This window comes from Prionailurus bengalensis, chromosome B4 (assembly GCF_016509475.1).
Source record: "Prionailurus bengalensis isolate Pbe53 chromosome B4, Fcat_Pben_1.1_paternal_pri, whole genome shotgun sequence".
In the NCBI taxonomy this organism is placed as follows: Eukaryota; Metazoa; Chordata; class Mammalia; order Carnivora; family Felidae; genus Prionailurus; species Prionailurus bengalensis.
The window spans coordinates 120,852,043-120,870,191 of NC_057358.1; the positions used below are offsets into that span (position 1 = coordinate 120,852,043).

Below are 18,149 nucleotides of genomic sequence, written 5' to 3' on the forward strand. Positions count from 1 at the left end.
ATTTTTTCCATATAACGTCATGCCTTCTTAAAGGTGAAGATATGCTGGTTTTGTCCAAATGACATGGGACAAAGAAGTACTTACTTTTACTTTTTAGGCCTTTCCAAAGGAGTTATGAATTATAGCTTCTTAAAACATTCCCACAGGCCCTGTGTAGCCAACCTGGTTTTATGTTCACTGAGATTAGGAAGGAGAGAAATGTTGAGTGATGTGAAAGCTAATTTTTCTTCATAAGGGGGTTCATTTGGCCAATACACATCAGCCAATAAGTATTTATTGAAATAGTTAATATTTAAATCAGATTGACCTGTGCAGCTTTGCTGAATTTTAGAAACCCACATTTCTTGTATCATTCAGTATGTCTTTAGTCACCAGTCCAATTAATTAGTATCGTCATTGCTTGGTAAGAGTGTTAAAGTTAAAAGACTATCTGATCTTTGGGAGAATACTAGAATAAAAGCAAGAAACAAAAGTCTTTATTTAAATGTTTATTTATTTTGAGAGAGAGATAGAGAACGAATGGGGGAGGGGCAGAAAGCAAGGGAGACAGGATCCCAAGAAGCCTCCACACTATCAGCACAGAGTCCAGTGTGGGGCTCAAACTCTCAAACCATGAGATCATGACCTGAGCTGAGACCAAGAATTGGACACTGAACTGTCTGAGCCATCCAGGCACCCCAAGAAACAAAAGTCTTCAAGTTTCAAGCAAATGGAAGGCTGGAAAGTAACTTTGGAAATTCATTTTTGGAGTGATATTTTTTATTTAATTTTAATTTTTTTTTTTTTTTTTTTTTTTTTTTTTTTAGAGAGAGCACAAAGTGGGGAGAAGGGCAGAGGGGGAGAGAGAGAGAGAGAGAGAGAGAATCATAAACACAGGGAGAGAATCTCGACTCAGTGTGGAGCCCGACTTGGGTTTCCATTCCACAACCGTGGGACCATGACCTGAGCTGAGATCAAGAGCCTCCAGGTGCCTCTGGAGTGATATTTTTAAAATGAAGTTTGATTAGAAATATTTAGGAGGCTAAAGGGGGTTCAGAAGTACATTTAGGAAAGTAGAAAATGATGTACAAAAATTAGGGTGCTTAGAGGCTTGAATAGAAATGTATATGTGAACCAAATAAAAAATTTTTACCTTTAAAATTAAACTTAGAAGCTATGCTTTTTCTCCTCTCCCCACCACCAGTTATAAAGTATAAACTAAGAGGCAGAAATTCCTGAGAATGAGCTAATGACTTCCTTGAGTTTTGGTTTGTTTCAGTCTCCTGTTTCTAGGTTCTTCATTGTATTTCCTTCTTGGAAAAGAGCTCTTCCTCCCCACTTTTAGCTAAATGATTTAGACATAATTTAAGATTTGCCTCTTTATAACCTATTGCTAGGTTATACAGCATAGTGCACATGTATGCTTGCTCTCATGAATTAAAGGCTGACCTTCCCTACAGAGGTCCCCTCTGGTAACAGGAGTACAGTATCTTATAAACTGCTCACTCTTGCCTATTCTTGCCCATCTTTGGAAAATGGGCATCCTTAAACGTAGCTTGTACTTCTTATCCTCAAGTTATGTCACACTTATTAATTACAATTCCGAGTGGATGCAACTCTTAATAGCTGCTTTTTGGAAATTGGGAGTAAAGCAAATAAAATACTTGGCCATTATTTTGATAACAGATTGTTAGTAGTTAATTTATTTCTGTTTGCTAACTACAAATGAATGTCTTTAAGTATACCGAATATTGTCTAACTCCTTCCCTGACACACAATTATGCCTCCATTTTCTTTAGTAATCCCTTCTTCTTTGCTTTGCTACAAGGAACATTCTGCTCTTATAAGGTATCTGAGATATATGTTCTTGAGCCAGTTAGTTCTCAAGCCATTTCTTGTTCTTTTCCTTATCTCATTTAGTCCCCCTTTTCCTCTGTTAGCCTCATTCAGAGTTCCCAGTTATAGTCATTTACATTGTGGCCAATATTAGTTAACAATGTTTTAAATAACTTTTTCCTGTTTCTATGAGTTATACTTGCTTAAGTTTTAGAATTTGGAAGTGCTTAAACATATAAAGAAAATTAAAATCCTCTCTCAGAGATGCCCATAGTTAACATTTCCATATCTATCCTTGAGTCTTTTTCCCTAAGCCTGTAGACAGACACATATGCATACATGTTTTAAAAACTGGGGTTACATAATAGTGTCTTATTGTATTTCTCCCCAATATTATAAAACAATCTTTTAAAATATGTTAAAGAAAATGTTTGTATTCTATTTTATGATAAGCTAAGAAATCCCTTATTTAAGAGGAATAGTTCTATGTTACTTTGTATTTAATCCTTATTGTGAAAGATAGCAAAACTTAGGTGTTCCCATTTTTAAATAATAAATGATGAATTGATGAATTGTGTTATCATGGAAAGAAATTAGGAATGAAGACCAAGGACTGTTGTTACCATAAGCTAGTTATATGACTTTGCATGATTTTGAGTAAGGTCCTTTTTAAATTTTTTAAAAAAGTTTTATTTATTTTGAGAGAGGGAGAGAGAGAGCATAAGCAGGGGAGGGGCAGACAGAGGGAGAGAGAGAATCCAAAGCAGGCTCTGCGCTGTCAGCAGCAGAGCCCGATGCAGGGCTCAAACTCACAAACCATGAGATCATGACCTGGGCTGAAACAAGAGTTGGACTCTGAACTGACTGAACCACCCACGCGCCCCTTGAATAAGATCTTTTGAGTCTGTTTTCTCATCTGTAAAATTGAAAATTAGTGACAACTCTTCTTTCAACTAGTTGTTGAAAGGAGCAAATGATAAAACACAAATAAAAGTTTATTTCAAACTATGTGACAAATTAGCTATGTAAATGCAAAATGTTTTTAATGTGTGGGAGAAAGGATGAAGAGAGTCTTTCTCTAAGATTGAATCAGTGTATTTTCTTAATAGGAACTCTGTTTAAACATCATTCCAACCTTTGCAAATCTTATAGACTACCCATCCATGAAAAATGCTTTGATACCAAGAATTAAAAATGCATGTCTACAGACATCTTCCCTTGCTGTAAGTAATTGCATATTAATTTTTGCTTTTCTTTCACTTCTCATTGTTTTAAATCATTTTCTTATTATTAAATAACCCTTTTAAAAAAAGGTTTATTTATTTATTTTGAGAAAGGGAGATATAGTGAGCAGGGGAGGGGCAAAGAGAGGGAGAATCCCAAGCAGCCTCCACACTGTCAGTGTATTAACTTCAACAAACTTCATTTATCTTTTTTTAAGTTTATCTTATTTATTTTGAGAGAGAGAGCATGCACATTTGCATGGGGGTAAGGGCAGAGAGAGAGGGAGAGAAGAAGAATTTCAAGCAGGCTCTGCACCGTCAGCATGAAGCCTGATGTGGGGCTCAAACTCAAGAACCATGAGATCATGACCGGAGCTGAAACCAAGAGTCGGATGCTCAACTGCCTGAGCCACCCAGGTGCCCCTAAATAACCCTTTTGTAATTTGTTCATATATTTCATCTTGGCTATAGGTAACCTATATAATATAGTACTATAGAAGTGAGCAATAAAAAAAAAAAAGTGAGCAATAGCTTTAGTTTTCCCTGATACATAATTTTGCATTATTACACCCCTGACCTTGCTCCTGTCCCCTAACTTTGAGTGCTTCACTAGAAAATCTGAGTAATTTTTCTTTCTTAATACTTTTCTGCTTTAATTCCCAATTTATTTTGTTGGTAGTTTTGAAATAATCATGAGAGTTTAATTGAGTGTATAAGCCTATAGTCATTCTGAATAGCTTCCTTTTGTAAACTGCCTTTATTATTAGTAATCTATCTCTATATTTTTATATCCACCACTTACCTACTTTAAAAAAAAATAAGGGTACAATAAAACAATACATTAACAAGAATACAAGTGGCGGGAAATAGTTGTACTCAAAAATCTTTGCCAAAGGCAGTTGATTCCTTTGAATACAGAATTTTTAACACTTAGAGTTGTTGGTCAAGGAAGTAGAATAAATAACAGTTCTCATTATCTCATATTGAGAGGCATATGTATTCTCAACCTTTTCTCTAACAGTAGATCATAAGAATTTATCCCAGAAATAATTCTTTTAAGAAGTAACATTGAATATTCTCTTCAAATGGCAGCTTTAGAAAAGAGGGAGACATGTTCTTCATTCATCTGATCAGTTCTTTATATTGTTGTTTGATAATGGTCATTAAATTTGCATTTTGTAAATATAGTTCTTTGGAGATCTCATTCATCTTTATTGGGTGAAATGTGAATTTAAATAAATATAAGCATTTGTAGCTTAATGGAATGATAGGCAAAAGCAATTTAAATGAGATGATTTTACCTTATTAAAATGACATGATTTACCTAATCCATTTTAGTTTATGTTTTTTTGGTTCTAACGGCTCTGAGATAGAAAACAATACAAAAATAGGAAAAAGTATCATTGTTTACCAAAATGAACAAGTATGAAATGAGGTCAAGACACCTGAGTTCTTTCTTATTCTGACTCTGCTACTAACTCTCCTGTGCCACTGGGCAAGCTACTATACCCCCCTGAGTGTTTTTCTTCATCAGTATTAAAAAGACTTGAAATCCAGTTCTTTTCTCTGAAATTTTCTAATTTTTTTGATTGAATTTTCAAAATAGATGAAGTAATATACAGCTTAAAATTCCATTTTCTTTTTTTTATCTTTTTTCCTTTTGATTTATTTATTTATTTATTTTAACATTTATTCATCTTTGAGAGATAGAGACAGAGCATGAGTAGGAGAGGAGCAGAGAGAAGGAGACACAGAATCTGAAGCAGGCTCCAGGCTCTGAGCTGTCAGCACAGAGCCCAATGCAGGACCCGAACTCACTGACTGCTAGATCATGACCTGAGCCGAAGTCGGACGCTTAACCGACTGAGCCACCCAGGTGCCCCTAAAATTTCATTTTCAAAATGCCTTTTAAAAATCTGGGAGTACCTCGCTGGCTCAGTTGGTAGAGTATGGATGGGACTCTTGATCTTGGAGTTGTAAATTTCAGCCCCATATTGAGTATACAGATTAAAGTAAAATAAAAAAAAAGCTTAAAAAAGGAAAAAGAAAAATCATTTAAGTCACACTTTTATTTTATGGTAGCATACATTTATTTTAGCATACATTTTGTCAAAGTGCATGTTCTACTTCAGTTCCATGTATGTATGAGGTGGGAAGCATAGGTACTTAAATGATCTGTATTAATGCCTGGGGATGTTTATATCTCATTTTAAGATGGCAACTGAGCCCTCAAAGGCATGTTTACAAAGAATTATAATGAATGCATTTAGAGCAGTAACTCTGGAATGGATTTGCATTTTATATACCATGTATGATGCTCCTGCCTTCAGAGGGGCAAATGTGAATTCCTGAATTGCATTCATGGACATATGGTTAAAAGATTCTAACTGGGAAGTTCCTAAAATGTGAGTCATGAGTTAGAATTGTGGTTTAATACTGTTTAAATAAAGAAAAAATAAATTCTACACAGAGGTAGGTAAAATAAGAGCTCTATTTCTTCATGACTTACATGACTAATATTTTATATTAAAAATAAAAATAAAAGTAAACTAGTACTTCTAGGTTCTCTTCACACACACACACACACACACACACACACACACGGCAATTCCTTTTAAAATACTGATTCTAAGAGCAAATTAAGACTTTAGCTATCTTTTTTTGAATTTGTAATATTCCTTATTTTTGAATTTCAGAAAACAATTGTATGTTATTTTTCAGATTTTTTTCTATCTTTCTTGTAGAAGTATGGTGTTTTTTTAACCAACTAAATTATTTTGTTTTTCTTAGTTTTTTTAACTGGAATTTTATTGATTTTATTCTTTTTTAAAAAATTGAAATGTAATTAATATCCAGTGTTATATTAGTTTCAGGTGTACAGTATAATGATTCAACAATTCTGTACATTACATCAAATAAGTATATTCTTAATCCCCTATATTTCACTCAATTCCCTACCCATCTCTCTTCTGGCAACCACCAGTTTTTGTTTTTGTTTTTGTTTTTTTTTTTGGTTTGTCTCTTTTTTTCTCCTTGAAGTAATTATCTTAATAAATTCAAGCCAAAAAAATAGGGTGTGAAATATTTATCAAAATAGTCAAGCAAATATAGATAGAATTTTGGTGAAAGAGTTCCTAAGTATTAGGTTTTAATGTCTGTATTAAAGATATATTTAGAAATAGAAAACTTCAGGTAGGGTAAAGTATAGATAATTTTCACATGTTGTTGAAATATTTAAGAATGAATTAAACCTGAGTTAGAGAAAAGTACTGGAAGCCTAGTAAACTTGATCACTTGGTAGGAGAATGTAGTCCTTTTTATAATTCAGATGTCCCTCCAAAAATATTGTTAATAAACACATATATAGTAAAGCTTCTCAAATCCTAATCACTTCATTTAAAAGGATACAAAATTGAAGTCATTCCTTACCTTTAGCTAACTAGTGTCCTGGTAAAGAAATCATAAATTCTTCCTGAAACAAGTCTAGGGGAGTTAGTAAATAGATGGATTTCCTATGTTAATAAAGGATGAGAGCTTTTAAACCTCATCCTACTTCTATTTTTGAGATTTTAACATATCTACATGAAGATTAAATTTATACTTAAACATTTTGTTCTAGATTGCAAGACTTTAAGTGACTAATGCAATTTACCTCTCTTAATAGGTTCGTGTAAATTCATTAGTGTGCTTAGGAAAGATTTTGGAATACTTGGATAAGTGGTTTGTTCTTGATGATATCCTGCCCTTCTTACAACAGATTCCATCCAAGGAACCCGCAGTCCTCATGGGAATTTTAGGTAGCTGAAAACTTAATGTTATTTGATGCTACTTTATTGTTTTATAGTCACACAAATGAATTTTCCAAATTATAAAACCTTTGTATCCTTTTTTCAAGTATATAGCATTCAGTAATTGAAGAATGATGGGATAAATACCATGATATAACTTTTCTTTGTGTTAATTTTAGCAAATTAGACATTTGGGAATCCTAGCTTCACAAATACCATGATAGCATGTAGTTTTCCCTATAAAATGATGCCAAATAAGAGAGGCAAACAAAGCTACATGACATGCTGATACCAGTCTTAATACTAAAATTTGATAGTTATTTGGTACCCAATTTGTAAGAGGCACTGTGTTGAGTATTTTCTTTGTGTTATCTCTTGTCCTCTCCAAATTCCAATGAGATAGCTACTGTTATTTCTGTTTTACAGTACAGAAATTGAGGCTCAGGGTTGAAGTAAGTTATTCAAGATAACACAACTGAAAAGTGGTAGAGCTGGTTTTTAATTTATATATGTTTAAATCTTAACCAGTATGTTTCACTGCTAAGTGATGTGTTGATGAAGCATATTAGCTTTATAGCACATTCTGTTCTATTAGCATAATTACAAATTACTCTGTCAAGAAACTGAAATTGTTTGTAAATAGTTACAGTTTTGATAGTCCAATCTGGAAATGCTGGGGTCTGCTATACTAATGGAAACAGACATACTTGTAGTATCACAAAAACATTAGCAAGTTTAGTTTTTACTGAAGTTAAAGTTTATTAATTTTAAAGAAAAATGAAATTACTCAGCCGTGTATTTTTAACACTTACTAAAGTACTAAGGTGCCTGGTCTATAGAAAGCCCTCAGTAAATATTTGTAGGAATGGTCAGCAAGTAATTTATTGTAGACCTTTGTAGACATGGTATATGGTATGAGACTTTTGGGCTCAAATAAATTAGTCTTCCTGAAAAAGAGTTTAGCATAGTGGAAAGAGCCCTAGCTTCTGTCCTGGCTGTGTCAGTTCCTGGAATGACTTAGAAAAATTTCATCTGTCAGATGAGGGTAAAAATACATCATTATAGGAGTTTTATGAGAATTCAGTGAGAAAATGGGCAGGGAGAAGTAATGAGCATAGTGCCCAGCAAATAAGCATTTAATAGGTGCTCAGTAAAGTTACTCTTTGAGTATATAAGTGAAATTTACATTAACATGAAAATAATAACATATGGTGTGTTCTAAAGCTATGGATTATATACAAAACATTTATAACACAAGCATTCAGAGAATGAGAAACAAATGTGCTCAGTTTACCAACTGAAGGCTTTGTGGAATAGTTGTAATACGCAGTCTCTGGAAGTTTGAGTAAATAGGTGAGACACTAGGAAAGGATTGTGTGGAGTTGAATTAAATTATTAAAGTTTTAAACATGTTAAATCTGGTTAAAGAAGTGAATAAAGGTGTAACCTATACTCACATACTTGTGAAATAGATGTCTCGAGTTTGGGTGAGAAGTCTCAAATATATATTTAGGTGTTTTCAGGAGAGAGGATCATTCTGTAACCTTACTGTTGCACTGTAGTAAGGCTTTTAGTATTATACTAATATTAAATGTGCTCTTAAGCCAAGCAAGTACAGGTTAAATATGTCATGGTTTAAACTGATGATAAAGCTGAAATCATTCTTATCCATATTTAAGAGCATCCTCATTCTAGGCACTGATAAGAAAAAATTTGTAATTAAACTGATTATCAAGAGATTTCATATAGATACAATATTTTCCTAGTATCTATGAATTTGTGGTATTGGATTATAAAATTTGTCTCATTGTTTTCTATCAGGTATTTATAAATGTACCTTTACACATAAGAAGTTGGGAATCACCAAAGAGCAGCTTGCTGGAAAAGTATTGCCTCATTTGATTCCCCTGAGTATTGAAAACAATCTTAATCTCAATCAGGTAGGAGTATTTTGTGTTTTATTCAATTAGTCCAGTTTATTGTTTTCTTGGAATTAAATAAATAAATATATTACATTTAAATGTTGCTAAAACAAGGAAAAATATGTCACAGAGTTCAATAAAGAAAGTTGTGGGTTCAAAGTAAGGAGTATGTGAGTTGGAAGGATGGATTATTGAAGGCCTCATTGGAAGATAGTAAATGACTAGAACATTGAAAGATATGTAGGATTTTGGGCTAATTCAAATTTGGGGCTGGAAAGTTGACATGAACAAATTAAAAATGAATGTGATGTGTCTGGGGTGTGTATTTCTTATTTATTGCTATATAACAAATCACCACAAACTAGATGGTTTTCATAGTTTCTGTGGGTCAGCCAAGCCAGGGCATGGATTCTCTGTTCAGAGTTTCTCACAGTGCTGCAGTCAAAGGCTGGGGCCTCATCTGAAGGCTCAAATGGGGGAAGGACAGATCTGCCTCTAAGCTTACTTACATGGTTGTCAGGATTCAGTTCCTTTTAGGTTGTTTGACCAGGGGCCTCAGTTTCTAGCTGTATCAGCTCTCCTTGCTTCATGGGTCTTCCAACATGGCAACTTGTTTCATCAAAGTGGGAGAGAGAGTCTGCTAGAAAGATGGAAGTTACAGCATCTTATATTGTAATCAAGAAAATGACGTCCTATTACCTTTGCAAGTCAGGACCAGCAAGGTCCTGCCCACACTCAAAGATAGGGAATTACACAAAGGCCTGAGCAGCAGAATGAGGAGATAATTGGGAACCTATTTAGAGTCTATCAACCACAGAGAATGAATAATCCAGTTTGACTGAGAGATACCTGTAAATCAGGGGAGTAATGGAAGAGAGATAAATTGAGACTAGAACAGGTAGACTTTAAATGGCTGTCTGATTTAGGTGTTTGCTTTTTGTTGTTGTGTTTGTTTTTTATTTTAATTCTAGTATAGTTAACATACAGTGTGATATATTAGTTTCAGGTGTACTTAGGTATTTGAACTTCCAAGATGTGGTAAACATTTGAGCAAAAAGGTAATGTGTTCAAACATTATTATACAATTATCTCTCTGTATACCTCTATCACTGTAGTTGTCATAGGTATTGTCTGCCTTTCCCAGAAGGCTGGTTCCCAGCACTTAAATGCAGTGCCAGAAACAAAAATATTTATTAAATTGAGAGAAAATTTGAGTGACCGAGTAATGACAAGTCATTTTGTTTACCATAGAACTGGTGTTTAATGGAGTATGATGGAAAAATACTGGGATTAGTTGGTTACTGTTTAATAGGGAGTGTCAGAAATGGATAGGCAGGCAAGATTGGGAATTAAGTACTGAAAGTGAATTAGAGCAATGAAGGAAACAGAAGCTGGAGTTAAGCAGGAAAGCTTTTGGCTTATAGGGGAGAGTGCCTAGGGAAAGGAGTTTTGGAGTTAGAGAAATTTATAAAATTAATCAGATCTAAAATTCCCTATGAAGTGGTTGGGTAAGCCTCTGAAAGTTTGTGTCCCTAAATTTCAATTTTTGGCTTGATAGTTTCTTCATATCTTGGGTGGCAGGGTTGAGGTTACAACTGGCAAAAAGGGAAACAATGAATAATATTGAGGAAAAATAGGATGATGATAATGCCTAAGATAATCCAGCTTTTGGTCATTTCTGTTCTTAGTTCTCATATATATGATCTAGCATGTTTTTAAATATTCCCAAATGCTTATATCAGGATATATAATTTCATATGAAATGTGGTATTTATTTTCTTCAGCTTTATGGTTGATATTTTTAGGGACCTATTTTCATCAACAGAATACTTTGATTCATATCTTCTGGTATTTTGAGATAGTTAACATGGGTGTGGTCTGCTTTCCTATTCATTTCATGGACAGGGTTCCTGATTTAAGAGTGCCCTCAGGGCACCTGGGTGGCTCAGTCAGTTAAGCATCCAACTTATGCTCAGGTCATGATCTCACAGCTCTTGAGTTCAAGCTCCACATCAAGATATCTGCTATCAGCGCAGTGCCTGCTTTGGTTCCTGTCTTCCTCTCTTTCTGTCCCTCCCCAGCTTGTGCTTTCTCTCTGTATCAAAAATAAAAACATAAAAAAGAAAAAAAAGAAAAAAGAAAAAAAAAAGAAAGAGTGACCTCTTCTGTAAATTCTGACTTAAAATAATCTAAGTGTATTTTGCATTATGTGAGAAAGATAATGTGATTTAGGAAAGTACATTTTTTGCATTTGATTGTAAAATAGCAAATACCAAGCAACAGTCAAAACACATCACAACTTATGTTGAGTGGGGGTTCCAAAGACCACCTTCGGATTCATTGATTCACTAGGAGTCCTCACAGGCCTCAGCATATAGTTGTACTCGTGGCTATGGTTTTTATGGCAAAAGGGTATAAAACAAAATCAGCAAAGGGAGAAGGCTTATAGGGCAATGGCTGGAGGAAATGAGATTCAAGCTTCCAGAGTCATCTCCTCAATGTACTTATTTTCCCTGGTAATGAGCTGTGACAGTACAAGTGAAGTGTTGTAGCTCCATCTGCCTGTCATGTACTCAAATTCCAGACATCCAGAAGTAAAGCAGATGCTTAGCATAAAACATAATCTTTGTTTAGTTTAGTGAGCCACTGTCATCAATTAATGGTGGGAACCCTCATAAAATCTGAATTTCTGGACACAGGCCAATGGCCAACCTTGCAAGCAGGCCTTTTCAAAGATGGAAGTTCAGGCCTACTATGTTAATTCTTCTGCACCAACTACATACAACAATATGGATGAATCTCACAAACATATATTGAGCCAGTGAAGCCAGACACAGAAGAAGATCTACCTAATGATTCTATATAAAGTCCAAAAAACAGTCAAAACTACACTGCCAGAGGTCAGACTAGTGTTTACTCAGAGGGTAAGGTGGTGGGAAGTACCGAGAAGGGGGCACAAGGAAGCCTGTGGGGTGCTGCCAATGTTCTTTTTCTGCATTCAGTTTGTGAATTTTTTGATATGAGCACCTATATGTATACTTTTCTGCTACTATGTTTTACTTCATTGCAAAGTAAAAAGAAAACTAATCAGCAGAGAATATGTCAAAGTAAACCGCTAAGAAAATAATACCTTTTGTTAACTCTCATGGTAAGACAAAGGATGAACAGATGGTTGAGCATGGTGAGAAGCAGGGTCATGTAGAAACTAGTACAAGCTCTGGAGACAGACTTTTATGAATTCCAATCCTGCCATATGTTATTTAGTATCTCATACTAAGTGCTTTGTCTCTCACTAAGCCAGAAGTTCCTCATTTATAAGATAGAGATATTAATAAACCTATTTTGAGGAGCACCCAGCACAAAAATAGAAGATTTGGGAGGGGAAGAACACAGTTTCTGGATTCTTCCTGTAATGTATGGTATTATTCAAATAAATTGTTCATGATGATCGGAGGCACTCTAAGATTAATCATTTAACCAAAGCCTGAACCACATTATGGCAAAGTATTAGATATACTTTAGGAACTTTAATTATTTGAAAGTTAAACTAAATACATTTAATATTTCTTTGTAGAAAGCAGATTTATTTTAGCCAAACATGTCTTTTTTGTAACAATCTGAATAAACTAATTTTTTTATTAAGTATTTTTTTTTCAGTATATGAAGTTTATTGTCAAATTGGTTTCCATACAACACCCAGTGCTCATCCCAAAAGGTGCCCTCCTCAATACCCATCACCCACCCTCTTCTCCCTTCCACCCCCCATCAACCCTCAGTTTGTTCTCAGTTTTTAAGAGTCTCTTATGCTTTGGCTCTCTTCCACTCTAACCTCTTTTTTTTTTTTTTCCTTCTCCTCCCCCATGGGTTTCTGTTGGGTTTCTCAGGATCCACATAAGAGTGAAACCATATGGTATCTGTCTTTCTCTGTATGGCTTATTTCACTTAGCATAACACTCTCCAGTTCCATCCATCTTACTACAAAGGGCCTTATTTCATTCTTTCTCATTGCTACATAGTACTCCATTGTGTATATAAACCACAATTTCTTTATCCATTCATCAGTTGATGGACATTGAGGCTCTTTCCATAATTTGGCTATTGTTGAGAGTGCTGCTATAAACATTGGGGTACAAGTGCCGCTATGCATCAGCACTCCTGTATCCCTTGGGTAAATTCCTAGCAGTGCTATTGCTGGGTTATAGGGTAGGTCTATTTGTAATTTTTTGAGGAACCTCCACACTGTTTTCCAGAGTGGCTGCACCAATTTGCATTCCCACCAACAGTGCAAGAGGGTTCCCGTTTCTCCACATCCTCTCCAGCATCTATAGTCTCCTGATTTGTTCATTTTGGCCACTCTGACTGGCGTGAGGTGATGTCTGAGTGTGGTTTTGGTTTGTATTTCCCTGATGAGGAGTGACGTTGAGCATCTTTTCATGTGCCTGTTGGCCATCCGGATGTCTTCTTTAGAGAAGTGTCTATTCATGTTTTCTGCCCATTTCTTCACTGGGTTATTTGTTTTTCGGGTGTGGAGTTTGGTGAGTTCTTTATAGATTTTGGATACTAGCCCTTTGTCTGATATGTCATTGCAAATATCTTTTCCCATTCCGTTGGTTGCCTTTTAGTTTTGTTGGTTGTTTCCTGTGCTGTGCAGAGCTTTTTATCTTCATAAGTTCCCAGTAGTTCATTTTTGCTTTTAATTCCTTGCCTTTGGGAATGTGTCAAGTAAGAGATTGCTACGGCTGAGGTCAGAGAGGTCTTTTCCTGCTTTCTCCTCTAAGGTTTTGATGGTTTCCTGTCTCACATTCAGGTCCTTTATCCATTTTGAGTTTATTTTTGTGAATGGTGTGAGAAAGTGGTCTAGTTTCAAATCTGCATGTTGCTGTCCAGTTCTCCCAGCACCATTTGTTAAAGAGACTGTCTTTTTTCCATTGGATATTCTTTCCTGCTTTGTCAAAGATGAGTTGGCCATACGTTTGTGGGTCTAGTTCTGGGGTTTCTATTCTATTCCATTGGTCTATGTGTCTGTTTTTGTGCCAGTACCATGCTGTCTTGATGATTACAGCTTTGTAGTAGAGGATAAAGTCTGGGATTGTGATGCCTCCTACTTTGGTCTTCTTCAGAATTACTTTGCCTATTTGGGGCCTTTTGTGGTTCCATATGAATTTTAGGATGGCTTGTTCTAGTTTCGAGAAGAATGCTGGTGCAATTTTGATTGGGATTGCATTGAATGTGTAGATAGCTTTGGGTAGTATTGACATTTTGACAATATTTATTCTTCCAATCCATGAGCAGGGAATGTCTTTCCATTTCTTTATATCTTCTTCAATTTCCTTCAGAAGCTTTCTATAGTTTTCAGCATACAGATCCTTTACATCTTTGGTTAGATTTATTCCTAGGTATTTTATGCTTCTTGGTGCAATTGTGAATGGGATCAGTTTCTTTATTTGTCTTTCTGTTGCTTCGTTATTAGTGTATAAGAATGCAATTGATTTCTGTACATTGATTTTGTATCCTGCAACTTTGCTAAATTTATGTATCGGTTCTAGCAGATTTCTGGTGGAGTCTATCGGATTTTCCATGCATAATATCATGTCATCTGCAAAAAGTGAAAGCTTAACTTCATCTTTGCCAATTTTGATGCCCTTGATTTCCTTTTGTTGTCTGATTGCTGATGCTAGCACTTCCAACACTATGTTAAACAACAGCAGTGAGAGTGGACATCCCTGTCGTGTTCCTGATCTCAGGGAAAAAGCTCTCAGTTTTTCCCCGTTGAGGATGATGTTAGCTGTGGGCTTTTCATAAATGGCTTTTATGATCTTTAAGTATGTTCCTTCTATCCCGACTTTCTCGAGGGTTTTTATTAAGAAAGGTTGCTGAATTTTGTCAAAGGCCTTTTCTGCATCGATTGACAGGATCATATGGTTCTTATCTTTTCTTTTATTAATGTGATGTATCACATTGATTGATTTGCGAATGTTGAACCAGCCCTGTATCCCAGGAATGAATCCCACTTGATCATGGTGAATAATTCTTTTTATATGCTGTTGAATTCGATTTGCTAGTATCTTATTGAGAATTTTTGCATCCATATTCATCAGGGATATTGGCCTGTAGTTCTCTTTTTTTACTGGGTCTCTGTCTGGTTTAGGAATCAAAGTAATACTGGCTTCATAGAATGAGTCTGGAAGTTTTCCTTCCCTTTCTATTTCTTGGAATAGCTTGAGAAGGATAGGTATTATCTCTGCTTTAAACGTCTGGTAGAACTCCCCTGGGAAGCCATCTGGCCCTGGACTCTTATTTGTTGGGAGATTTTTGATAACCGATTCAATTTCTTCGCTGGTTATGGGTCTGTTCAAGCTTTATATTTCCTCCTTCCACGTTTTGGAAGCGTGTGGGTGTTTAGGAATTTTTCCATTTCTTGCAGGTTGTCCAATTTGTTGGCATATAATTTTTCATAGTATTCCCTGATAATTGCTTGTATCTCTGAGGGATTGGTTGTAATAATTCCATTTTCATTCATGATTTTATCTATTTGGGTCATCTCCTTTTTCTTTTTGAGAAGCCTGGCTAGAGGTTTATCAATTTTGTTTATTTTTTCAAAAAACCAACTCTTGGTTTCGTTGATCTGCTCTACAGTTTTTTTAGATTCTATATTGTTTATTTCTGCTCTGATCGTTATTATTTCTCTTCTTGTGCTGGGTTTAGGCTGTCTTTGCTGTTCTGCTTCTATTTCCTTTAGGTGTGCTGTTAGATTTTGTATGTGGGATTTTTCTTGTTTCTTGAGATAGGCCTGGATTGCAATGTATTTTCCTCTCAGGACTGCCTTTGCTGCATCCCAAAGCATTTGGATTGTTGTATTTTCATTTTCGTTTGTTTCCATATATTTTTTTTTAATTTTTTTTTTCAACATTTATTTATGTATTTATTTTTTTGGGACAGAGAGAGACAGAGCATGAACGGGGGAGGGGCAGAGAGAGAGGGTGACACAGAATCGGAAACAGGCTCCAGGCTCCGAGCCATCAGCCCAGAGCCTGACGCGGGGCTCGAACTCACGGACCGCGAGATCGTGACCTGGCTGAAGTCGAATGCTTAACCAACTGCGCCACCCAGGCGCCCCTGTTTCCATATATTTTTAAATTTCTTCTCTAGTTGCCTGGTTGACCCATTCATTCTTTAGTAGGGTGTTCTTTAACCTCCATGCTTTTGGAGGTTTTCCAGACTTTTTCCTGTGGTGGATTCCAAGCTTCATAGCATTGTGGTCTGAAAGTATGCATGGTATGATTTCAATTCTTGTATACTTATGAAGGGCTGTTTTGTGACCCAGTATGTGATCTATCTTGGAGAATGTTCCATGTGCACTCGAGAAGAAAGTATATTCTATTGCTTTGGGATGCAGAGTTCTAAATATATCCGTCAAGTCCATCTGATCCAATGTCTCATTCAGGGCCCTTGTTTCTTTATTGACCGTGTGTCTAGATGATCTATCCATTTCTGTAAGTGGAGTGTTAAAGTCCCCTGCAATTACCACATTCTTATCAATAAGGTTGCTTATGTTTGTGAGTAATTGTTTTATATATTTGGGGGCTCCTGTATTTGGCACATAGACATTTATAATTGTTAGCTCTTCTTGATGGATAGACCCTGTGATTATTATAGAATGCCCTTCTTCATCTCTTGTTACAGCCTTTAATTTAAAGTCTAGTTTGTCTGATATAAGTGTGGCTACTCCAGCTTTCTTTTGACTTCCAGTGGCATGATAAATAGTTCTCCATCCCCTCGCTCTCAATCTGAAGGTGTCCTCAGGTCTAAAATGAGTCTCTTGTAGACAGCAAATAAATGGGTCTTGTTTTTTTATCCATTCTGATACCCTGTGTCTTTTGGTTGGTGCATTTAGTCCATTTACATTCAGTGTTATTGTAGAAAGATATGGGTTTAGAGTCATTGTGATGTCCGTAGGTTTCATGCTTGTAACGATGTCTCTGGTACTTTGTCTCACAGGATCCCCCTTAGGGTCTCTTGTAGGGCTGGTTTAGTGGCGACGAATTCCTTCAGTGTTTGTTTGGGAAGACCTTTATCTCTCCTTCTATTCTAAATGACAGACTTGCTGGATAAAGGATTCTCAGCTGCATAGTTTTTCTGTTCATCACATTGAAGATCTCCTGCCATTCCTTTCTGGCCTGGCAAGTTTCAGTAGAGAGGTCCGTCACGAGTCTTATAGGTCTCCCTTTATATGTTAGAGCATGTTTATCTCTAGCTGTTTTCAGAATTTTCTCTTTATCCTTGTATTTTGCTAGTTTCACTGTGATATGTCATGCAGAAGATCGATTCAAGTTATGTCTGAAGGGAGTTCTCTGTGCCTCTTGGATTTCAGTGCCTTTTTCCTTCCCCAGATCTTGGAAGTCCTCAGCTATTATTTCTTCAAGTACACCTTCAGCACCTTTCCCTCTCTCTTCCTCCTCTGGAATACCAATTATGCATATATTATTTCTCTTTAGTGTATCACTTAGTTCTCTAATTTTCCCCTCATACTCCTGGAATTTTTACCTCTCTTTTTCTCAGCTTCCTCTTTTTCCATAATTTTATCTTCTAGTTCACCTATTCTCTCCTCTGCCTCTTCAATCCGAGCCGTAGTTGTCTCCATTTTATTTTGCAGTTCATTGCAGCATTTTTTAGCCCCTCTGGCTGTTCCTTAGTCCCTTCATCTCTGTAGGAAGAGATTCTCTGCTGTCCTTTATACTGTTTTCAAGCCCAGCGATTAATTTTATGACTATTATTCTAAATTCACTTTCTCTTGTATTGTTTAAATCATTTTTGATCAGTTCCTTAGCTGTTGTTATTTCCTGGACGTTTTTCTGAGGGGAATTCTTCCGTTTCGTCATTTTGGATAGTCCCTGGAGTGGTGCGGCACTGCGGGGCACTTCCCCTGTGCTGTCTTGAATAGCTTGCGTTGATGGACAGGGCCACAGTCAGACCTGATGTCTGCCCCCGGCCCACCTCTGGGGCCGCAGTCAGACTGGTGTGTGCCTTCTCTTCCCCTCTCCTAGGGGCGGGATTCACTGTGGGGTGGCGTGGCCCGTCTGGGCTACTTGCACACTGCCAGGCTTGTGGTGCTGGGGATCTGGCATATTAGGTGGGGTGGATCGGCAAGGTGCACAGGGGCGGGAGGGGCAGGCTCAGCTAGCTTTTCCTTCGGAGATCTGCTTCAGGAGGGGCCCTGTGGCACTGGGAGGGAGTCAGACCCGCGAGAGGGATGGATCAGCGGAAGCACAGTGTTGGGTGTTTGTGCGGTGCAAGCAAGTTCCCTGGCAGGAACTGGTTCCCTTTGGGATTTTGGCTGGGGGATGGGCAAGGGAGATGGCGCTGGCGAGCGCCTTTGTTCCCCGCCAAGCTGAGCTCTGTCG

At 36.6% G+C, this 18,149-nt stretch overlaps 1 protein-coding gene across 2 annotated transcripts in view; it reads left to right on the forward strand.

Moving 5' to 3' along the window:
* SCYL2 (SCY1 like pseudokinase 2) overlaps positions 1 to 18,149 on the forward strand; it is a 69,963-nt gene that overhangs the window by 44,334 nt on the left and 7,480 nt on the right. For both annotated transcript variants that reach the window (XM_043562298.1, XM_043562297.1), the window contains 3 exons: positions 2,925 to 3,038; positions 6,703 to 6,835; positions 8,648 to 8,766. In XM_043562298.1, the coding sequence (XP_043418233.1) occupies positions 2,925 to 3,038; positions 6,703 to 6,835; positions 8,648 to 8,766 (366 nt within the window). The remainder of the gene's footprint in view (positions 1 to 2,924; positions 3,039 to 6,702; positions 6,836 to 8,647; positions 8,767 to 18,149) is intronic.